This window comes from Heliangelus exortis, chromosome 18, assembly GCF_036169615.1.
Source record: "Heliangelus exortis chromosome 18, bHelExo1.hap1, whole genome shotgun sequence".
Classification (NCBI taxonomy): Eukaryota; Metazoa; Chordata; class Aves; order Apodiformes; family Trochilidae; genus Heliangelus; species Heliangelus exortis.
The window spans coordinates 100,925-123,993 of NC_092439.1; the positions used below are offsets into that span (position 1 = coordinate 100,925).

General features: G+C 55.9%; 1 protein-coding gene and 1 pseudogene across 15 annotated transcripts in view; one reads left to right on the forward strand and one right to left on the reverse strand.

Moving 5' to 3' along the window:
- Window positions 1-4,571: 4,571 nt before the first annotated feature.
- LOC139804589 (leupaxin-like) lies at window positions 4,572-5,949 on the forward strand (annotated as a pseudogene).
- A 1,221-nt stretch (window positions 5,950-7,170) lies between these two features.
- The window catches only part of CTNND1 (catenin delta 1), a 28,688-nt gene continuing 12,789 nt past the window's right edge, over window positions 7,171-23,069 (reverse strand). For 3 of the 15 annotated variants that reach the window (XM_071761954.1, XM_071761955.1, XM_071761956.1), the window contains exons 2-20: window positions 21,788-21,906; window positions 20,683-21,002; window positions 19,532-19,603; window positions 19,114-19,272; window positions 18,371-18,903; window positions 15,032-15,495; window positions 14,750-14,933; window positions 14,346-14,463; window positions 13,592-13,745; window positions 13,171-13,188; window positions 12,834-12,902; window positions 11,803-11,930; window positions 11,106-11,256; window positions 10,805-10,997; window positions 10,587-10,701; window positions 9,945-10,032; window positions 9,602-9,649; window positions 9,378-9,475; window positions 8,856-9,222 (exon numbers count right to left, since the gene is read on the reverse strand). In XM_071761954.1, coding sequence (XP_071618055.1) covers window positions 9,121-9,222; window positions 9,378-9,475; window positions 9,602-9,649; window positions 9,945-10,032; window positions 10,587-10,701; window positions 10,805-10,997; window positions 11,106-11,256; window positions 11,803-11,930; window positions 12,834-12,902; window positions 13,171-13,188; window positions 13,592-13,745; window positions 14,346-14,463; window positions 14,750-14,933; window positions 15,032-15,495; window positions 18,371-18,903; window positions 19,114-19,272; window positions 19,532-19,603; window positions 20,683-20,877 — 2,889 coding nt within the window. In that variant the 5' untranslated portion in view covers window positions 20,878-21,002; window positions 21,788-21,906 and the 3' untranslated portion in view covers window positions 8,856-9,120. Of the gene's footprint in view, window positions 9,223-9,377; window positions 9,476-9,601; window positions 9,650-9,944; window positions 10,033-10,586; window positions 10,702-10,804; window positions 10,998-11,105; window positions 11,257-11,802; window positions 11,931-12,833; window positions 12,903-13,170; window positions 13,189-13,591; window positions 13,746-14,345; window positions 14,464-14,749; window positions 14,934-15,031; window positions 15,496-18,370; window positions 18,904-19,113; window positions 19,273-19,531; window positions 19,604-20,682; window positions 21,003-21,787; window positions 21,907-23,069 lie in introns of those variants that run through there. The other 12 variants (XM_071761959.1, XM_071761953.1, XM_071761960.1 and 9 more) reach the window with 10 other exon arrangements.

Sequence of the window (23,069 nt, forward strand, 5' to 3'; positions counted from 1 at the left end):
CCCACCCGCGTCGCGGCCAATCACCGCTCACCGCCCACTTTCGCGCGGGACAGCGAGGCGACCCGCCCCCTCCCCGTGCCCGCCAATCTGCAGCCGGGAGCCGAGAAAAAGCCCCACCCGCGGCCTACCTGTCCACCTCCCGCCTTTCTCCGCCGCTCGCGCGCCGCCCGGCCAATGGGCAACGGCTGCGGCCGGGCCCGCCCCCCGCTGCCGCACGGCCAATCAATGACTGGCTCCCCGCGCGCCCTGGGCGGGGCGACGCAGGCGCCGCTGGGGCAGCCGCGCTCGCTCTCCCGCTCCCCCCCCAGCCGGCCCCGCCGCGGCGCCCTTCCGAGAGCGGCCCCTGGGGCTGTCGCTACGCCGGTTTGCCGCCCGGATCGCCCGAACGCCGCGCGGCCGCCGCTCCGCCCACGGCACCACCGGGGTCCCTACCGCCGCCGCTGCCTGCGCCCCTCCGGCTGCCCCCGGGTCCCCTCGCCCTGCGGGCGAGGCCTGGCAGGGGGAGCCGCTCGCCCACCGCCCCACGCAGCCGCTCCCTGCCGCGAGGCTACCGCGCCGCTCGCGGTTCCGGCGAGGCCGGGCGGCAGAGCCCGCTTTAGGCTGTTGCTTCTCCTTTAAGAAAAAAAAAAAAAAAAAAAAAAACGCCCCGTCGGGCGGCGGGTGAAAGTCGGTGACAAAATGGCGGCCGGCGCAAAGGGGGCGGGGCTTACTGCGAAGGGGCCGCCTGCTTCCGCTCCGCCTCCGCGCATGCGCACCGCCTGCTGTGAGTTGTAGTTCCGCGGGACGGCATCGGCCTGTGCGGAAGCGATCTCAGTGCACGGCGGGAGCTGTGGTCGCTTTGACCGCGCACGGCCCGTGGCGGGGAGCGGCCCTGGTCCTGCCGCCCAGCTGCGCTCTGAGATGCGGGGCGGTGAAGGGGAAATCCGCCAAGCGCCGGCTGATCTCGGGCTCCCTCCCAGCCCTCAGCCGGTGACACCGAGACACGGGGCAACAGAGCAGTTCCACTGGAGGACCCGCGCTTGCCTGCCTGAGCGAAACTTGAGCTGTGCCTCACGACTCACCCTCCACGCAGAACCAGCACTGTCATGTAATAAAATAATAAAAGGGAATTCAAAGAGCCTGAGGCATTTAGCTGGTAAATCATGTTTGTTAAGCTGGTGCTCATTAGTGAGATGATGTAACCTGCTTTGTATTTCCTCCTGTTTTTGAGGTTCAAGTCCTAAGTTTTGTGGGGGTTTTTTTGTGGGGTATGACTAGAAAGCAGAAGTGTGTCCAAATCACCATTCCTTAGTTCCTGAGGGTGCTACAATAAACCATCTTACTGTGGAGAACTCTGTACAGTCTGATTCCTCTTGGAAAAGACACCGGGGGCGTCAGGAGCATGTTAGCATCCTAACATGAAAGCTGAAAAAGTAGACTTGAGATACTCACACAGGGATGTCTTCTGTCCATCCCAGACCAAGGCAAGGGACTTCTGGTTCAGATTCCTGAATAAGCTCTGGCAGCATGCTCTCAGGAATAGTGTTTTCACGAATCTTGGGAGCTGGTTACCCAAGTGGTTTGAGGCTCATTTCCAGCACAAAGAGTTTGGCTGGTTCTTGTTTTTTTCAGTCCAGTGTAAGTCTGTTAGTTTTATTTCAATTAAAATTTTTCTCTTCTCAAAGAAAGCTCAGCAAGGGTTTACGTAATGTCTGCTACTGCTGTTTGTGTTGTAAATGGTTGAAAATATTTTCTCTCCCCAAGGACTTACCTAGCTAGAAAAATGATTGACGACACTTTCCAAACTAACTGTTCAGCTGCAGTTAACCCATGCTCTTTGCTACGATCTGACTGCATTTATTCCTAAATAAAATCAACTTTATTGCAAACTAGAGAGTCTCACTGTAGGAAGTCATGCTAAAGTAGCAGTGGTGATTGATTTCTCCTGTAGGCAGGTGGTATCACTTAATTCTTGTTAAAATATGTTGCTTAAACCATTGCAGTAAACCATAGCTCAAATCAGAATGCTGCTCAGCTGTCTGCATTTGATTTGTAATGGGGGATTTTATAACACAAAGCCACAGCTCTAGATACTTGTTTACATGAAAGCTCACATTATCACTGGAGGGGGACAGTAATCACTGAGAAGTCTAAAAATAGCCCAAAATCTTCCACAGACAGGAAGGTTCTCTTATTTGCAGAATGGGAAGTGTCTGACGCAATGATCCTGTCAGAAACTAGCTCTGAGTGAAACAAGCAGTGCCTCATCTTGTCTTTTGAGTAGCTCTCATGTTGCTTGTCCTGAAACACATCACAGGACTCACAGTTTGGCATCCTAGGTGGCTTTTCCCAAGCCAGTGCCTGACTTGATGTCTCTACAGCGAGCAGGTACAGAAAGCGCTGTCACCACCACAGAGCGAACCACGATTCCAGCCTGGTGCCAAGGGGCAGCACTGAACCCCCCATTCAGGTGGAGCAGACGGGCTCAGCAACTTGTGAGGACTGGCGGACAGCACCACATTAGCTCAGCCTGTGCAGCAACTACCTGTTCGTCAGCTATGCAGAATGCTGCAGGTCCCACTGCAAGGAGCTTGGTGGACCACAGAAAGGATGGAGGGGGAAGGAACAGGTTTGGCACGGCCTGCAGAAACCCATGGGAACATTTACAGGTACCAACTGCAGCCTCTATTCCAGAGGTACTTTGGCAGTGCTTCCCTCTGCACTTGCCACAGTGAGCCAAGTCCTTGCTCCTGCCCTGGCTCTAAGTGACATGAAGGGACTTGCTCTTATGTGAAATACGAGATAAGGCTCCAAAAGTGTCCCCCAAAAGGCAAGGCTACATTAAAGCATGCTGGCAGTGCAGGTCCTGCACCTCCCTCCATCACATTGTCACCAATACATTTCTACCCAGCACAGGGATGCCATACAGCTGGGGGCTTCTGGGAAGGGCTTGGGTCTGCAGAATGGGTATGCTCTGGCTTCCAGCTGAGAAGCCCAAGGAGCCTGAGTATTTTCATGGGTCAGGAGCTCTTTGGACAACCTGGTGGCCAATTTCTTCCCTCTGCAGACTGGGGCTGCTCTCAGCTCCCCTTGCCCCAGCCTCTGCCATCGCTCTCTGCCTGCTCTCCATCACATGTGGTGCATAGCACACAACCGATGGAGGAAGAACCCCAAGCCACAAACCCCAGCCCAGGGAGTGGAGGCAAGGCTGGACAGCAGAACCTACACAGCACAGTCTGCCAGCTTGCCACCCTGCTGACTGCCCTGGCCCCAGGATCCCTGCCACAGCAGGATGGAGGATTTAGGTAAACTAGGCCCTGCTGGAGCCAGTTCCACACCCAGGCTTGCTCCAGGGTTGTGCCTTTGGCTCCCTGGGGGCACGGGGGGGGAGGGAGGGGGGGGGGGGAAAGGGTGTCTTGTCCTTCCTCAACCTCAGGGTCAGAGGGGGATGCTGCAGAGGGGGCAGCAATGGAGCTGCACTCCCTATCTTGCCTCCTCTCATCGCAGGAGGTAAATGGGGCTTGTTTGGCCAAGTGAGCTCTTGGCCAAAAGTGGAGAGCACTTGAGGCAGGAAATTGGCTGTGGCAGCAGCACAAGACCACATGCATGCAACAGGGCTGAGCAGCCCAAGGGTGCTGAGAGTCACCAAAGCTGTAGGGGCATCCCCCTGTGCCAAGAGGGGAGGAAAGAGCAGAAAGTGCTTTGCCATCCCAGGGGGAAGCACTGCTCTGAGTGATCAGAAAGCATAGAGGTTCAGCTCTGCTGTGCCAGGGCTTGTGGGGAGGTGAATTTAACATCTGGTAGATACTTCTTCAGAAGCCAGAAATGTGCATGGGACAGGCAGAACTCCTGTTGCCTGCAGTGCCCCACCTTTCAGTGAGGATGCACAGTGCAGTAGGTGCATCCTGTGTTGGGGATCATGTCAGGGTGCTCAAGGCCACCACAGCCTTTTGGGGTCCCAGCCCTTGGTTGGCTGAGGCTGTTGTGGCTCTACTTTTGTTCCTGAGATCTCAAGGGTGGCACAAAACTGCTTAGGGGTGGACAGGCAGGGAGGGCAGTCAGTGCCGGGCATCTGCCTCTGTGCAGATGCTTTGCTAGCAGAACTGGAGCAGAGCTCCTGCCCAGCCTCCAAGGACTGCAAGGTGCAAGCACTAAGCTCCTGCAAGCAGGATCCAGCCACAGCTGGGTTCCCAGCCCCCCATGGCTGTAAGCCACTTGCCTTGACAGCCCTGAAGGTTAACACCTCAACACGGCAGGGCTGGTGCTGAGACTCTCCTCAGCTTGTCCCAGGGGTGGTGGTGCCAGTCAGGCACCCAAGGACAGCAGGGGAGCATCCTGCAGACTCAGCAGCAAGTGGGCTGTCCTTTCAGGTGCAGCTGCCTCCTCAGGCTCAGCCTCAGGAAACAGCATTCAGGTAAAACATGGGAGGGCAAAGCCATCCAGGGCTACCCTTTCCATTACTGAGATGTGACCTCCAGAGTCACGTGGCCTCCTGCACGTGCTCCCTCCAAAAAAACAATCCTTCTACAAGCTGGGGAAGGGGGGGTTGTATCCTGCTGCCCCCTCCCCACCACACACAGCCACCTCCCTGCCAGTATGTCCCCAGAAGGTCCCATGCTCAGGGCTGTAGCAGGTGAAAGAGCAGTGTCTTGTGGGTGTGGAGGGTTCGCAGTGCCAGGCATCCCCCACAGCAGCTGCCACAGCAGCCCCATACCGGTCCCACAGCCGCTGCCACCTTTTCCTCCACTCACTGCAGCCACCCAGCAGGTTCTGGAGGACCTGGGCCACATGCAGAGCAAGGTGAGCATTGTCCCCGGGGGGAGGGTTTGTGTGTATGCTTGTGAAGAGCTTGGGGGCCCAGCCTTGTCCCAGGTCTCACCATCCTCTCTGGCAGCTGGCACAGACAGGGCAGGGAATTTGAGTGCCAGAGTCCTCACCCTCACCGGACAACATGCTGCGCCTGCAGGAGCTCGGCATCACAGCCACCACCCCCACTGGCATCTGCACCACCTGCCACAAGCCCATCACTCGCAAGGTGAGCCCCTACTCCCTGGGCTCCCAGCATCCCCTGGAGCTGCTCTCAGCCTTTGCCTCCTTGCAGGTGCTCACAGCCCTGGGCATAACCTGGCACCCTGAGCACTTCACCTGCGCCTACTGCAGGCAGGAGCTGGGTGGCCAGCCCTTCTTCGAGTGGGGTGGATAGGCATTCTGTGAAGACTACCACCAGGAGTTCTCCCCCGGCTGTGCCTACTGTGCTGGCCCCATACCATGCCACCAGCTACCTTACCTCACCTCACCTTTTCCTGCAGAGAGTCCTGATGGCCCTAGGCCAGACCTGGCACCCCAAACACTTCTTCTGTGTCCACTGCGGGAAGGTGTTTGGAGATGAGGGTAAGTCCCAGGGGACCAGTGTGGGGGTCCTGCCCCCATATCCCATTGCAGTCATTGCCCCATCCCACATCCCTCCATGATGGGCATGGGCATGGCCATGGGGGTGTCCCACCCCAATGCCCTCCCTGTGGGAGGGGTGGGAAGCCATCCTGCCACTAGGACTTCCTGGACATGTTTGCCCCGGAATGCCAGGGCTGTCATCAACAATTACCTGTCAGCCCTGCAGGGTGTCTGGCATCCCAAGTGCTTCATGTGTGCAGTGAGTGGGCATGGGGCTGGCAGGAATGCAGGGGTGTGTCCCCAGGGCCGTGCCAGCCATCTCCTTTTCCCAGGAGTGTCTAAGTAGCTTTGCTGGTGGCTCCTTCTTCAAGCTAGAGGGTTGGCCCTACTCAGAGCTGCACTTCCACCAGCAGCGGGGCAGCATCTGCCACAGCCACAGCTGTATCACGGTTGCAGGGCGCAAATACCATCCAGAGCACTTCATCTGCGCCTACTGCCCATGACAGCTGCAGAAAGGCACCTTCCAAGCAAAGCAACAAGATGTACTGCCAGGCCTGCCACAACAAGGTCTTCCTCTGACTCTTAGCCCTCCTGTATACAGCCACCCTTTCCACCTGGCTGGGTGTCCCTAGTACTGTCCATCCCATCAACATCCCACACAGCAACATCACTGGCATTGGTCCAAATGTCCCCAGCATTGTTACTGCCAAGTGAGACATCACAAGCATTTCTTGTCCCCCTCCCCTCAAGACATTCCTGGCACTGTCCCTGCCAAGTCCTGGGTACTGTCCCCCTCACCCAAAGCAATAAAACACCTGGCCCTCCCTTCACTCTGCTCACTGGGGGCTTTGGGAACATGGCTGCAAGCCAAGACAGGAGCGAAGCCCCCATAGCCAGGTGCATCCAGCAGTTCTCCCCACAGGTGTGTGGAGTCCCTATCTCCCAGGGTGTTGCCAGCCAGGAGTGACTCTGCCCCAGCTGTCTTTGTCTAACCCAGAGGACAGCAGCCCTGGCTCACCTGGTGAGAAGTTCAAGCTCCATGTGTGCTGCACTGTGCAGGAAACTGGGCCAAGCACTGTGTCACCGGCACCACAGGCCCACATTCTGCTACTACAAAAAAAGCAGTTGACCCCTCCAGTGAAATCTTTCCAGCACCAACAGAACTTGAGTAAAAAGCTGATCTGAAGCTGGCCCCAAAGCTGGAAAGCCACTTCCAAAAAGGTATTTCCACAAGTTTACAGATTTTGTTTCTGTATTTCATGATGATAGATGTTTCTGCCTGGCTTGAGTATTCCCCAGGAAGAGATGCACACATTTGCAGCCTAGCAGTGGCTCTGCAGGGGCAGCCCTTACTCCAGAGAGCTCTCAGCCAGGTTTAGAAAAGCAATCAGCACTACAGAAATTATGGTATTTCTCCACCTGTGCAAAGCCTAGCAGTCACCAGAGAACAGGAAAAATTCACAGAAAGGCTTTCCAGCAGGAAGCCCAAATGCTCTGGGGAGAGCAAACGCTCTCAGCTAACTCCTGAGAAGCCCCAAGTACCCTGCAGAAGTCATTCAGAGATCAGTACAAAGCAAAAGTTTTGGTGCTCTTTTCCTCCAATCTTTTACAAGAAAGAGAAGGAAATGCCACTCCAGCCCAAGAAATGATTTGTCACCAAGTGGGACCTTTCAGAGCCACACAGAGCCAAGCAATGCTCAGGAGCATTGCTGAAGAACCCTGCCCCTTGAATAGATAGTTTTGACCCAACTGCACAGCTAAAAAAGCCTATGTGGCAGCCTTAGGAGGAAGGCACATAGACACACTTTAAAAACTTTATTTATATAAAAAAAAATCATTTTGTTTCAAAAGTGTTACAAGAGTGTGCACAGGAATCAGACAAGGAACAGCTTTGTTCCTCGCTCCCCTTCCCCCTAGCCCCATCCCACACCAGGGCAGGGGCAGTCCTGGAGAGGGAGGAGAGAAGGTAGAAGCTTTTTTTTTTTTTTTTTGGTTCATTTGGAATTAAAAATTAAAAAAGGAATTAGTGTTTTACATATTTAAAGGAAAAGAGAAGAGTTAGACCCCAGAACAAAAACCAAACCAAGCTAAGGTAGGGCTGTAGCCAATGAGGGCTCAGCCAGAGCTGGGGAGTGCTTTCAGGCAGATGAGAGGGCAGAAGCAAGGCACCAGTTCTGCCCCACAGCCTCCCTGCTCCCCACTGAGTCCCTGGTTGGGAGCCCCAGGCTGGGAAGGGCTCCTGCTCCAGTATGCAGCCTCCTACAGAGGTTTCCAGTTGCACAGGGAGCCCAAGGGCTCCCCAGAAGATCACAGCACTTAGATCACATCCCCACCCAATCATAGCAGAGAGGAGGAAGATGTGTACATCCTAGCTCTAGATGAGAGCCCTGCACCCCATCAGTGAGGGCAGGGGGCTGGGATCCCCCACAAATTCGGCTTCCAGCCCCACTGCAGACAGTAAGGCTCCCAGAGGGGAAGAGAAACTGCTCAAGCCCTGCCAGAAGCCCAAAAAACACCCCTTCCCCAGCAAAGAAGCCAGACAGTACAATTCAAAGAGCTAATTCACAGTGGCAAAAGAAAGGCACATGTCAAGAGAAAGTCAGAGGGGCACAGCTACAGGCAGCCAGTGTGCAGGGATTAGGGGGCAGTCCTGGTCTACCCACCTGCAGCCCTGCCTGCTCCTCACACTGGGCACAAAGCACACCCCAAGAAGCCTGCCTCACCCCAAAAGCCCTGCCACATCTCCTCCTTCCACAGGGATCTGTCACCTCCCATGTGGGAAGACCCATCCCAAGCCCCCCACACTGACCATCTTCATTACATAAGGATCCCTCCTCATCCAGTCACGAGGTGGGGACCAGCAGCCCCATCCAGAGCCCTCCACAGGATCCAGAGACAGATCATCCCCCTTCCCATGCCCCTAAAGCCTCATTTAGAGCAAAGCATCAGAAATTATTGCTGTTTTTCCTTCTCCTCAGCCCCTATGACTTCAGCCCTCTCACCCTGGTCCCACCACCACCAGGGAGGGATGGTCCTGTTGTCCCCATGGCCCTGGTTGAAGAGTGATCCCGCAGAAAAATATATCCTATAGGCAATAAAACAAACACCAAAAATCAAAAAAAAAAAAAAACCACCAGGCAGCAAAGTGAGGTCCCAGTTTCTGTCCCTGCAGACATCTCTGAGCAGAGGGGAGGTGTGGGAAAGAAGGCAGTTCCTGGTCAAGGCAGAGATCCCGAGTCTTTTTGCAGCATCCACACCGGTCGATTTGGCAGAGTCAGGCAGGAAGGGTTTACTTTCTGGAGGAAGGAGGAGGTGGAGGGACAGGAGGAAAAGTTATTGGTCGAGGTGCCCCAGAAGGGGGAGGTGCAGCAGTCTAGAGGCTGGCCCAGGCTGCCCCGGCAGACCAGGCCCAGTCATTTGGCTGGCTAGTTGGCACAAACAGTCCAGCAAAAAATCCAAATATAAGACAAGGTAGAAGCAGTCCATTCCACCATGAAGAGTGTTATATATATATTTATATATATATAATATATTATCAACTCAAACTGAGTGGAGGTGGGGATGGCAGCTAGATCTTCTGCTGTGGAGAGAGAGGGAGAGATGTTAGAGCCAACCCGGAGAGCAAGTGAGCAGTGGAAAGCATGATCATGGCCCCAATGGACCTGGCAGTGATTACAGGCAGCACCACTCATTACAGAATTTGGCTGGCCATAACACCCCTAAGAGCACAGCAAGATTTGTCACCACTGCTCAGACTGGGCAGGATACTGTGGGACATACCAACACAGGGGAAAAGATGGCAGCATCCTCCTCCGCCTCTACCGCGGGGTGCAATTCCTGCCCCTCCTCCTGCTGCAGACACATGGGGTTAGTAGGGGAAACGGAGCAGGATGGGAGGGTGTTAGTGTGGGAGCCCAGTTCTCTCCTCCTCTTGACAGTGAGGACAGCCATGTGTCACCTCCCACACCCTGTCCCACCCACTCCTCCCTCATCAGGGAGCTGCTCACCATCAACGGTGCTGCCTTCACTGGCTCCATGTCACCAAGATCACCAGATCGGTCCAGTGTCCTGCTGTGGTCCCTCTCATTGAGTGTGGAGTAGTTATCTGGAGCAGGAGAGGGAACAGTCAATCACACCACCTCCATGGCAGGCAGCCTCATCCCCACAGGAGATGCAATCTCTGCCCTCTCCCTGCACACCAAGGAGGAGGCAAGACCAGTCTCTCTCTTACCTGGTCCCATGTTGCTCATCTGGATCTCCTCCCGGGAGGATTTCTTGTCTACAAGCAGGGAGAGCAGCAGATAAGCCCCAGCAGCCAGGAGAAGCAGAGGAATCGCTGCCTGCCTCCACTGGAGGGGCCCAAACCCAGCTACAGCCACAGCACTGTTGACCAAGGACACTACAGGGCCCTGAGAAGCCACCTAAAGCCCAAACTGACAGCCCTGGATGAGTAGCTGTGGCTCCCAAGAATGCCAGGGCTGAAATAGCAGGGAGGGAACCAAGGCCAGCTGTTGCATGTACCCACAAGATGGAAGGATGACAATGGGGACAGGTGCTGAAGGGAAGGCACATACCTGTTTTTTGGTTTCTGTCAATGAGAGGCAAGGTGCTGTCATCAAATGAGTTGCCTCCCTGGGTCCGAGAAGCACTGCTCAGGTTCACCTGCAGCATCAGACAGTGACCACTCACACCCTGTGTCCCAGACACTCCATCAGCACATCCCACCTCTCTAGCCCCTGATACCAGGACAGACTCAGAAACCCTCCCCACAGCCCCCAGGCAAGGGGCAGGAGGCAGACAGATTGCGCTCCTGAGCCCATGGCTCCATCCACACTGGGGAGAGGGGTATGACATGCCTGAACCAGGCTGAACAGCACCCAGCCTTCCAGAAGCAAGGACAGCCCCAACTTTTGGTTAAAAAATTGAGCCCTGAAGAACCTTGTTCTTCAGCACAGTGGCTTCTAGTGCTGCAAACTTCCCTGCCTGCACATCTGCACAAGTATGTCAGGGACATGGGGCTTGAAGTTTCAGAGTCTCTTAGCAGAGACTTTGGGCCAGCCATCAACTGAAAAATGGCAGAGGCGGCACCTTCAACAACCCCAATAGGGCAGCTCTGAAATCCAGCACTGCTGAGCTCCAGGAACACCATTCTCCCTGCTGTAGGGCCTACCTACTGCCCCAGTTAAGACAGGGCATCTCCATGCCCGTCCCCATACCTGGAAGTCTGACTTCTTCCAGCCTTCCTTCTCCAGGGGCTTCCGCAGCTCTTTGTATCCCCAGACAGTCTGCAAGACAAGGGCAGCTGCTCGGACTTCTCTCTCTGAGCGGTTCCTAGAAAGACGTGAAAGAAAGATGTTTGGAAATACCCATGGCCTCAAGGAACCTCCCGGAGAAGCCCCTCTTCCCCTTGCATTGTCCTTCAAGAAAAGCCTACCCAGATTTGTTGATCAGCACCAACTTCTCAATCCCCTGCGTTTCCCGCAGCTTCTTGGCAGCCTCAAGGTTGTCTACAATTACTTCATTGATGGTGTTGAGGATTGACACCACTGTGTCCTCAGAGAGGTTTTTGGTTGGAGTTTGCTGGCCTCCAGGCAGGTTCTTAACTAGGTTGGGGATAGCATGTTTACCTGGGAAGGAGAAAGAACTGGGCATGAGCAAGGGTGGAAGAGAAATGCAAGGGGGGTTGGGTAAAACCGATACAGAGAGCACAATGTCCTCTCCTGTGCAGCCCTCACCTATCAGCTCCTTGTTACGCAGGTCAACAGCCAGGTTCCGCAGGGCTCCAGAAGCTGCTTTGACCACCCGCTCACTGTCATGGGTCAGGAGGTCAGCAATGGCCGAGAGTCCCTTCTCCTGGCGCAACGCCGAGCGGATGTACCGGCCATACTGTGGGACAGAGTGTCACTGAGGCAGGCACCACCCAGCCCCCTCCCAGGGCAAGGGGCACCCCTAGCAGCCTTGCTACCTGCCCTCATTCTGGGAGCCGAGGCTTCACCAGCTGGCTGCTAAGGTCCCATCCCTGTCCCAAAGCCCCATCACAGGCAAGGCCAGCAATATTTCCCACATGGTGTTTCCACAGACACCGTAGGAGTGTGGCTCAAGAGGCTGCAGAGAGGCCCCAAACCTTCATCCCCTGCCAACAGCCAACAGAAGGGAAGGAATGGCAGGGAGCTGGCTGCAGGCAGGGAACCCTTGGGAAGACACAACTGGTACAGAGCACAGGACAGACCTGGTCCATACCTGAACTGTGCAGCTGAATATTTTCAGGCAGCAAGCCATGTGCCATGCACAAAGTGTACTGCCTGAAACGGCAGAGCCCTGGCTACCTACACCTCTGCTGGTACCACCAGGGTGATGCTCCCTGCTCCCAGGGTCCCCCAGTCCCCACAGCAGGGATGCACACAGACACAGTCATCTCCAGGAGGCACTCACTGTCCAGCTGCCAGCACACAGGTTCTGAATGGCTCCTGCTGAAGCCTCCAGGATGGCTGGAGTTTTGCTTTCCTTCAGGAGGGAGATGTATATCCGGACCACTTCTGGCTGGAAGAGGAGCTCGTAGCCTGGCAGAAGAGCATGGGGAGGAACGGCTTAAGGGCTCTGCTAGCACCCAGCTCACTCAAAGAAGCACTGCTGGACAGATGAGGCTTTCACTCAGGCTCACTGCTCCCCGAAGGCTCCATCCTCAGTACAGAGAGGGCTGCCCCACAGCACCATTGGCCCCAGCCCCTGTCCAGAGATGCCATGACTACTGCCCACAGGCCCCAACAAATTACTGCAGCTTAGAAGCTTGGGCCAAGCCACAGCACTGCTGCTGTCAGCAAAGAGACCTCAATTTCAGTGCAACACTTGGCCAAGACATACTCAACCTGGCAAGGGCATGTGGTGGGGCAACAAACTCAGCAGCCAGGCACACCAGAGTCCTCTCAGGAACCTTTGGGGCAGAAGGAGCTGAGGTGAACTGCAGCTCTGGGCTAATTGCCACTGCTTGGCAATCCTGAGAGGAAATGTTATTCACAGCCCTCTAGGTGAGATGCTTGTCCCCAAAGGCTTCTTGGAATGACCCTTCCTCGTGCTGGAGAAAACTCAAGGGCAGAGGTTTTGGCTTTAAATGCTGTCTTCATGCCCAGGAGATAAGTGCAGGCAAGAGGGCAACTAAGAAGTGAGACCTGCAGGGCTGTGTCACCATGCTGTCCCTTAGCCCTTAGAAAAATGGTTCCAGGAAGCCTCTCTTGAGGTGGTGCTGACCTCCTCCAAGCACACCAAGCATCCTCAAAGTGTGACAGACAGTATTTTAACAGATGCTCAGGCAACCAGAAGTGTAACTCCTCCAAACCAAACCTCTGCCCATTTGTGAGGCTCACTGCAATGGCAAATCAACTCCACTCACTCCTCTCCTCCTGGACTGCTTGTAGAGGAGCAGCCTTGCACACCCAATCCCTATGCAAACACATAGAGGAACATACCTTTGGCTGGAATTGCTCTTTTGGGAAAATCCACTGTATCAGCACCAGGGTCTTCTGGGAGCTTTTTACCTTCAAAGAGCAAGCAGACAGGTGTGAGATACCTCCTTTTCCCACCCATCCCAGCCTAAAAGCTCTTCACCACTTGCTACAAGAACAATGCCAAAAGTGAGCTGAAGCTAAGATACAGCGTGTCCCCGAAGGGGACATCAAGGGCATTAGCCACACTGCAGGCAGAATGTGCCCAGCTTGCGAGAGAGAAAAAAAAAAAAAAAAAAAAAAAAGCTAGAGAAAGCACCCCATCAAATTATGGAAAAATCAAAACCAAGAGCACACTCACCTCTGGAGAACCATTCGTCTATTGGCGAAGTGGAGAGAAGGACAGGAGAGAGGGGAGGCAGGAGAAGAGAGTTGCCGACAGCATCATTGGGGCAGATCATTTGGCAAGAAAGCAAAGAGAAAGGGAAGGGGCAACACAGGAGAAAAGGGAAGGCATGGAGTTAGTGTACATCTATCCATCACCATCCCACCGCCACAGAAACCCACCACTGGCTTGTGTCAAATGCTTTGGGTAAGCCAAGCAGCAGCTCTGATAGCCAGGGGAGGCACAGACCACCATGTCTCCAGAGAAAGCTGCAGTTTAGCCTTCACACAAGAGATGCCAGAGTAAGGAGCGCAGAAAAAACAGACCACCCTGAAGCTCCACTGCAGTAGATCTGTCCCCATCCCACCTCCCTCCACACTGCTGCCACCCAAACCACCTTTTCCCTTCTTGGCACCGAAGCAACTCGCAGCATGGGGCCCAGCGTTGTTGGCCAGGGCCAGAGGTGTCTCCTGGTAGCGCTCAGCATGGGGGATCTCACGGTGGACTTGGTAGGACAAGTTTCTCAGTAGGCACACACAGTTCTCCACCAGCTGTACAGAAAGACAGGTAGTCTGACTTGGAGCACCATGTGCCCATATCATTCTCTGAGAGAGGGCTCTGTCACAGCTTAAAACCCAGAACCAGGCCAATGGGGTCTGAACTGGGACCAGGTGAATATGCATCTCCAACTCAGAGCTGGAGCATAACCCCCACCCCAAATCATGCATGGTCAGTTCTGCAGGTGCGAGTTCATACCTTCAGAGGGCCAAAAATATCTCTGCCGTAAGCACAAAAGGTCCAAAGAAAGGCTCAAGGGAAATTCAAGCCAACAACTTGTCAAAAGATGATTGACGTCACTACACCTCATTGTAGGGCCAACCTTTTCCCACTGCAAACTGCTGCCTGAGCTGTTTACCATCTCCTGTAAATAGTGCCTAGGTCACTCTTCCCAGGAGATCATGGAAAGCCATGAGCCTGGACCAGGTTTTCCCAAGCTAGTCCTGTCAGACCAAATCCCTCACTGGTGAAGATTTCCCCTGCCCACTCTTCATCCACCTTGGAATGAACCCAGCTTCAACCACCACAAACAGCAGAACTGTGTGACAGGGAAGAGCCTGACACATGCTCTGACATCACCCCAGTTGCCATACCTTGCTGTCAGAGTCCTTCTGGCCAATCTCAGATTGGACAATGTAAATCAGGGCATCCACCAGCCCATCACATTCCCGCAGCTTCCGACGGGCCTCACTCCGCTCTGAGCTCACATTCCTGCCAGCAACAGAGAACAGTTGAGACAGGGACCACTGAGGGCAGGCAAGGAGCAAGCCCACACCCAGCAGAGCTCAAGCCAGACAAAAGCTCCTGCAGCTCTCCTCCACCAAAAGAAACTCCTCCAAAATCAAGGATTGCATCACCAGTAGCCATCTTAGAGTAACTCCTGTCCAGATCTCCTTTGGACATCCCAGAAAGCTACCAGGGACAGCCAGGAAGGAGCACTACAGCAGCCCCAACCCATGCCAGCTCTCTGTCAGGAGTTAGTAGCCCCCTTCCATACCTAAGGCAGCCAGCCGTATTGGTGAGCACCGACTCCCACTCAATATGGCGGGGTTTTGAGTCCTCGTTGGGTTCCCGCTCCCAGCCAGAGCGGGGAATGACAACCTCATCAGTCAGAGCGTGTAGTGCATGATCCACAATGGCCATCTTGATGGAGTCATGTGAGGACAGATTCCACAGTGTTCCTGCAATGCCACAAGTGGGAGGTGCTCAATCAGACCAGGTGCACTGTGCATCCCTCACCCAGCTGGTCAGCCCCTCCTCTCCTCCCTGGAGCCATTACCTGTGATGACCTCCGTGAGGTCCATGTCGTGGGCCTTCCGCAACAGGCGCACCAGAGCAGGCACCCCATCGCAATTCTTGATGGCGATCTTATTGTCCTGGTCTTTGCCAAAGGAGATGTTCTTCAGGGCTCCACAGGCACCATAGTGCACCTCTTTCTTGGGGTGATCTAACAATCCCACCAGCACAGGGATGCCCTTCAGCTTGCGCACCTCTGTCTTCACCTTGTCATTGCGGTAGCAAAGGTGCTGCAGGTAGGCAGCCGCATTGGACTTGACAGCATCCAGCCGAAAGCTCAGCATGGTTATCACCTCCGGCAGCTCTGGCTGGCGCCAGTTCCCGGGGGGTGGCCCTCCCTTCCGCAGGCTGTCCAGACTAGCCAAGCTGCCCCGCTCGTGTTGAGCCAGAGGTGCCCAGTAGTACCGGTCAGGGGCCACTTCATCTACCAGCATATCTTCATAACTCCTAGGAGGGGAAAACAGCAGGCATTAGCATGAGACCTATAGCTGGGAACCCACTAGAAGATAGGCTGAAGTGCACTGAGCATCTGGTCACTGCTACCCTGCTGGAGTGCACTGAGCAGAACCCCACCAAGGGCTGGACCCAGGCAGCAGAGCTGTGTCCCTGGGGCACCTTCAGGTTCAGCTGGGGTCTGTACTGTAGGAGACCACCCCCATGGGCCCCTAGGCCTGCTCAGGAAGGAGGTGGCTGTTCCCCAGGAGAAGGCAGCCCCAGCAGCTACTCCAGCCCTTCTCACCCGATGGGCTTAGCTTCGGGTCAGGGGCTGGACCCTCCAGGCAGGCCAGCCCGAGGCACAAGGAACCACTCAGACCTGCAGCCACTAGAGGGCAAGTTGACACCACTGTCATCGTGAGAGAAGAACGGCCCTGGAGCTGCCCAGGACCTCACACCCAGGGCCAGCGCCCAGTCTGATTTCAGACATTAAGGACAGCCAGGATCAGCCTTGCTGCCCTGGGCAGGGGGCTGAGCTGTGGCTCCAGAGCACACACCACACAAAATCCAGGATTCTTGCCCCATTTTGTCATCATTGGCAATATAGTCCTTCTCCTAGTCTGGCAGAGGAATTCAGTGATTTCCAGCAGAAGGGGATGGAGGAAACCCGGCACTTAAAACACGGGGGCCCGACCACTGCTGTCATCCCTGATGTATCAGGGCACTGGGGACACAGAGCCAAGGTCCAAGATGTTCCAGAGGATCTACCTCATCTGTCCCAAGGACTGCCCAGCCACCTTCTGAGCTCCCAAACCAGGAGCAGGCAGGGAGAGCTGCAGCAGAGGATGGCAGCAGGTTCTGCTTCCCCACAGCCTCCAGTACAGGGCTCACAAAAACCTTCAGCTCAGGTTGCCACTCCTTCAGGAGCCACATCCCCTTCAGGTGCTGCCCAGGATGAGAAGCACACCCGCTGAGCACTCCTTCCCTCAGCCTCTGCAGGGAGGGAGCTCTGAGAGGAGCCACAGGAGGGGACCCACGTGGCCAGGAGCAGCCAGGACACCCCGTGTCTCAGCTCAAGGCCCTCTATTGTCTCTCGCATGCTTGGCGAGCTGCCTCCCTGAAGGAAGTCATTAATAGCCAGGCCCCTGCTCAAGACAAACATTTCTGAGGCTGGGGATGCTGATCCCGCCTGTTCCCATTCCTGCGTGTGAACGGTAACTGAGAAGGCCGGGGACACGCCAAGCTCAACAGCGCCTGGATTCCACAGATTGCTGATCTCTATTGGTCTGCCTGGGGAGGGAGAGCCTGCTCGTGGGCCAAACCAACCCATCTTCCATGACCTGCACCATCCCTGCAGGACAAGGTGACATCTTCACCAAGACTGTTCCCTGCCCATGCTTGGAAGTGGGACTTTCTCTGTGACTTGCATCCCCCACAATTCCCCACCCAGCTGCAGCTCCTGTCCTCCAGGATCTGGAGGGACAGAAAAAGCATGGACACCATCCAGCCCAGGAAAGAGGACTTGTGGCCTCAAAGGCCCCATGGTTCAGACTAGGCCATCCCAGCAGGGCTCCCATCCTCATGTGCTGGGCAGGACACAAACCCAGAGAGGGTGGCCTTCTACCTTGGCTTCCTTGGCATTCACTCCCTCTGGAGCAAAGCAGACAGGGGCTGGACATGCCTGCTTAACCCATTCTGCCCAAGCTGCTCCCCAAGGAGCCACAATGGCCACCTGCTCAAATTTGCTCATGCTGCCTGCACAGGGGCAGGCACCCTGCTGGCCCTCCTCCAGCCAGCACAAGCTACACAAGGCGGGATGGGGAAATCAATCTGGGTGAACAGCCACCCAGACTGGTTCAGCACAGCAGCAGAAACACTTCTGCTGGCACCAGCCAAAAGGACAAAACTCCTCCTTTAGTCCCTTCAGCAGCCAGGAGCTAACACTGTCCATGCCTGGAGACAGGAGATCTCCTGAAGGGGCTAGTCAGACTCTCCCCTGCTTGTTTGATGCCCCAGGAGCTGAAAAAGCCTGTGCTCAGCCCCCACCAGTATTCCCCCCTCACCCCTCCAGCCTAGGGCAACTCAGGAGCTGACACAGCCCCCCTCTTCATCTCTGGGAGCCAAGCGTAGCCTCTCACTCCATTCCCACCTCCCCACACTCTTGAGCCCTGCTCAAGGACCCGTTGAACCTTGTCTGACAGCAGCAGCAGGGACACAGCTGGCACAAGACTCCAGCTCACCGGAGTCACAGTCCTGGGAATGTAATGGCCATGATGCCCAGCAGGCACTGAGTCCCTGTTCTGTCCCCCTGTGGGCAGCTGCTTGGCTGGAGGAGCCCCCATCACCCACAGAGGAACCAAGGGGGAAGCTGCTGCTGCTGCTGCTGAACAGGTTGAGCAGCTTCCCCCGCCCTGCCCTGCCCTACCCTGGCCGTGCTGCTGGCACCACGGGGCTGAGCTTTCCTCACCCAGCCCCAGACCCAGCCCCACTGTGCTAAGCTGGCCTGGAGCAGGATCACAAAGCTGCTGCTGCCTCTGACAGGGGCTGAGCCCCACACCCCACACCGGGAGATAGCTCCTGGTGGGACTGGCAAGCTGGGGCTCATGAACCTGCCACCCCAACAGAAGGACAGAGAGAGGGAAGGGCCCTGGGCTACCTGCAGCTGCCCAGTGGAACTCCTTGCTCCAGGACAACTGGTTCAATCAGCACCAAGTTTTAACCACCAATTAAGCCAATAATCAGAAGCGGATGCAAGTTTTCTCCTGCAGGAGCCGCACGTGACTCAGCACACAGTCTTTTCTCTGCAATCCACCCACCCTGCTCCTAAGGGGGGGAAAGTTAAAGGGACCCCACAGCACCCCCCACCCCAGTGCCTCCTGCCACATACCTGAGCCGGCGCCGGGGGTCAGAGGGAGTCCCTGCCCGCCTGGCCGTGCCATAGTCAGACATAAGCCCGTAGTCTACATCTTCAAAGCCCACGCTGCGCTGGTCATCCTCCAGGCCGTAAGGCTCAGGATGGAAGTGGTTGAGGTCCATGTTGCTGCCCCCAACACGCACCTGAGGCTGCGGTCCATAGATGTCCTGGCGGCTGGGGGCCCGGTAGGTGTCCATGGAGGGCCGATAGCGCTCATCAATGCGGGTGACACGGGACAGGCTGCCATAGCTGTGGTCACTGCCTGGGTAACCATCCTCGTAGGGCCGGCCATACCCATCAGGGTAGTGGTAGTTACGAGGGAGGGTGGCTGTGCCTGGCTGGCTCAGGTAGCCACCAGGGCCACCATTGCCATTCTTGCGGAAGTTCCTATCCATGGTCTGGACATAGTTGCTGGTGATGGGGGAGGTTTCCAAAGGTAACCCATCAGGCCCCACTGGAACCTGCTGCACCGTCCGGGTGGTCACAGTCTTCACAACTTTCTTCACCTAGAGGGATGGATAGAGGCCATGCTCCCATCAGGAAATCCACCACACCCCAGAGTCCCCTTTCAGCCCAAGCACCCAAACTCCAGGCAGATTTCACACCCTGTTTCAGCTCACAGCACAGCAAGCTGGCAGACATTGTGGCTGTAGCACCCCAACCACCAGGGTCTCTGGCCAGAAGCCTGTCCCTACAAGCTCTCCCCATGCCTGTACCGTGGTCTCTGTGCGCCGGGTTGTCCCATCATCTGATGTCTCCACAGACACAACAGACATGGCCCCTTCTGGGTCCTCCTCCATGGTGTATGTCTCCTCCACAATCTGGCCTGGGTCCTGCATCCTGGGGATTGTGCTGTACAAGAGGTGGCTGTGGTCCTGAGGGCAGCAAGGGTCAGGCAGTCAGCAGCCCACCAGGCTTCTCTGAACCCAGCTAACCAAGAGATCTCCCCTCTTACAGAGCCCCGATATTCTCTTGCATGGCAGAGGGTACAAAAAAACCCACACCCAAAGCCCCTTCAAGCCAGGGCAGTCACATCAGAAATGCAAGTCCCCCCTTTCCCAGCCAGGGTAGGGACACTGGAGCCCTGCACCCCTGAGTAGGCTAGCCACAGCCAGAGGGCTCAGTTCCCCTTACCTGTGGCCCGTTGAGCTTCAGATCTTGGTATTTCTGCCTTTCCAGGTCAGCATCACCCAAGAAACGGCCGTTCTGAAACACACAGCACCACAGCAGGCCAGTCACGAGACTGCCAGAAACCCATGTATCCATACCTTTTCCCTGCCAGGCCCCAAAGCAGACCATCTCCTACCTCTGACAGACACCCAACACACACCCTGGATGAGGGGCACACTCCTGGGGGGGCTGTAGGACTTGCAGAAAACCACCCCCGTTCCAGCCTGGGAAAGAGCTGGAGGACACACCATTCAACCCTGCTCCAGACATTCCAGCTCTCCCATGGTGTTCACACACTCCTAGTGGGTCCAGAGACCCTTCCCTGCTCCCCAGAACAGTCCTGGAGACCTTCCTCCTCTTCTGACACTGGAGCATCTCAGAGGGCCCTCCTGGGGCTGCAAGGGAACAGCACGAATGCTGATGACAGTGCTACCACTTCACTCCTGTGCTCCTTTCTTCCCCCAACCCACATATCTCTCCTGGCACCACAGCCTTCCACAAATGCACCTGTCCTTCCACATGCTGGAAGGGCATAACACCAGCACCCTCCCCAAAATGGAGCCCAGGAAAGCAAGAACAAGAGACCTCAAGCCAAGGCAGATGAAACCACATGTCCAACCCTGCAGAGAAAAGAGACCTCTTCCAGCCCTAGCTTGGCTGTTTTGGGGAACAGACCAAGACTCTAGAGACTTGCACTTCATCACACAAGATGGGGACACATGCGCTCCCCTCCCGCTATACACCAGTCTCTGCATTTCAGCCATCTTTCAAGCAGCTGAGTGGGATGGGGAGCCAAGATAACCAGGCACTGAACACAGCCTCCAACCTTCACAGAACCTAACCAGAACCAACCTGGTAGCAAGACCCTCCAGGCTGGCTCCTTATCCCCAGAGGACTCTGGCTGCGAAGGTGGGCTTGTGCAGCCTCAGATCACCTCCAGCCCCTCAGACATACAGCACCACCAGATCACACCACCAGCCTCACTCTCCTCCACTTTGGGTGCACAAGGAGGGATTGAAGGGTGCCAGGCCCAGGGCTGCCCCCACCGAGGCAGGTCTGACATGGAGGGGGCTCCGGGAGCCTCCGCACACACCTCTGCCAAGGAGGTTTTTTACCTGGTGCCGCCGGGTGAGTGTGCCGTTGGCCAAGCCCGGGCTGGCGTCCTGTGGGGAGACCCGCACGCGTTCCAGCTGGGCCGAGACATGGCGCCGTTCCTCCTCAAGCGCCCGGGTCAGCTTCTCGAACTGTGCCTCCTGCTCCTTGACAGAGGCAAGGATGCTGGCAGTCGACTCCACTTCCGAGTCGTCCATGGGTGGTGGGTGCCCAGGACGGGCAGAGCAGGGACAGAGGGCACGGGGAGGCACAAGCAGAGGCGGCTTGGTGTCAAGATGAGGGGAAGAAAAGTGGCCCAGAAGGGCAGGAGTCCCTCTCTTCACTGCACATGATTTGAGGGAGGAAAGGAGGAGAGAAGAGCAGTCACAAGAGACTGATTTGGTTAAGACAGGTTATCAGAACAAGGGAAAAAAAAAAAATCTTATGGCATTAACAACCATTCCCACCCACCACCAGAGAGCTGGCACAGGGTCTCAGAGGAGCACAGCCCCAGGTGTGATTTGGATGCTCCTTGGCCCAGCTTTTAAGCTTGGAGAAGTGGAACTTTTTGGGCAGAAGTTCCCTCCCAAACAGTTGGGGTTGAGCTGGGTTCAGAAGAGCTGCTCTGTGCTGAGGAGGTTCCCTCTTCCCACAGGGACCCCCTGCAGGGTTGTCCTACAAGGAAGAGCTGCCTGCAAGGGGAGGGCACATCCCTGGGGCAGAGCAGGGGACATTCTCCCACAGATGTTACCCACATCTCACTGTTTCCTCAGGGAAGGGCTGAAGGAGAGGTCTGTGTCACCTATTCACTCCCTTGGCTCCAGCATGATAGGAGGCAGAGACACAGCCCCAACACCACAGCTCCTTCCAACCCAGGAAAGGGGGAAGCAGGATGGGATCCCCCTAAAGATGACCTCATGTGTCCCTTTGCTGCCAAAACTCACCACCCTCTGGATTCTCACCAGGGTTCTCAAGGCTGCAGCCAGGCCAGGAGGTCCTGAGCCCACAGACCTAGGGATGGGCACTGGCTGGGACTACTCTAACATCCCCTCCCAAAGAAGAAAAGTGAACGAGCACACCACAATCAACATATTTTGACAGAGAAAGGCAATATTTTTCCATACAGACCTGTTAGAGGAGGAAGTTCGGGTTTGATTGGCAAAGGCACGGGACAGCCAAGTCTAGACGCAGAGAGTCATGGGAGAAATAGCCCAGCCACCACAGTGAGGAAGCAGGAGAGAAGAGAGCTGCAGGGACAGCAGGAGAGGAGGTAAAAAAATCACACAGGTGAACTCAAAACAGCAGGCAGGGCAGGCAACAGACCAGGAAAATGGACTTCTCTTTCCCAGGACAGAGCAGTGCCTTGAGAGGGCTGGTGGGGTGGCGAATGTAGCACTGCTCCCACAGCAACCCCTCTGCAGCCTGGAGACCCCAGCCTCTCCAACAGCTCCCCACTGACAGGGAAGAGAGGCATAAAGGAGTGGCAAGAGCTCAGGCCCCTGCGCAGCCCTGCCGAGTCCCTGCAAGCCCAGCGGAGGTTTTCCCAAACCTGTGCAGTCATGACAGGCATGTGGGGACTCGCTCAGGCCAGGCAGCCAGCACAGGAGCTGCTTTCCCACGGTCTTCATCATTGGCTCTGCCCACTCCCCCCCGTGCCACCGCCCCAGCATGGCTGTATTGGTGATGCAGGGCCAAAGGCAGGGGCATCACTGCCCCCTGCACAGCCCTGTCCTATCTGCCTCCCGCTGCCCCACGCTCCCTGGCAGCTCTGTCCTTCCAGCCTGCAGCAGATGCTGGTTTGGAGGAGCTCAGAGCAGGGCTTTCTGGCTTGTATTTTTTTTAACTGATTTCCCACTCTATCTCAAGTGTATCCAAACCAAACTGTTCCTTAAGTGCCTCCCAATGGAGTCCACTCCTCCCCATTGGTCTGCCCCCAAAGCTCCCCTTGGACACAGGCAGCCCTGGTATGTTTACCAGACACCTCGGAGCCCAGTGGAGCAGGGAGGATTTTCCCCTGTGCTTTGGAAGCTGCCTGCAGCTCATTTGAACATCTGGTCACTGCCACCCTCTAATCTGCCTTTGTCAATAAAAAAATCCAGTTCTTCCATTTGTAATCATATGGTACCCAGCAAGAGGTAAAGCCATGGCACGCACGTGCACGCATGCACACACACACACACCCCCCCCCGGTCCAGACTGCTTCAGCTGCAGTGCCCTGCCCCAGCCCAGCGTGGGCTGGGATGCTCACTGGCCGGTCCGCACCCCAGGAGGAACGCAGCCCATCACACTTGACTTAGGAGCCCACATAGGCTTTCAGAGGCTCCTAGATATGACTCCTGGCTTATGCATGCAGCTTTCCACTCTTTCTACCTTGCAACAGGTATGCCCTAAGGCTTCTTTCAACGGATTG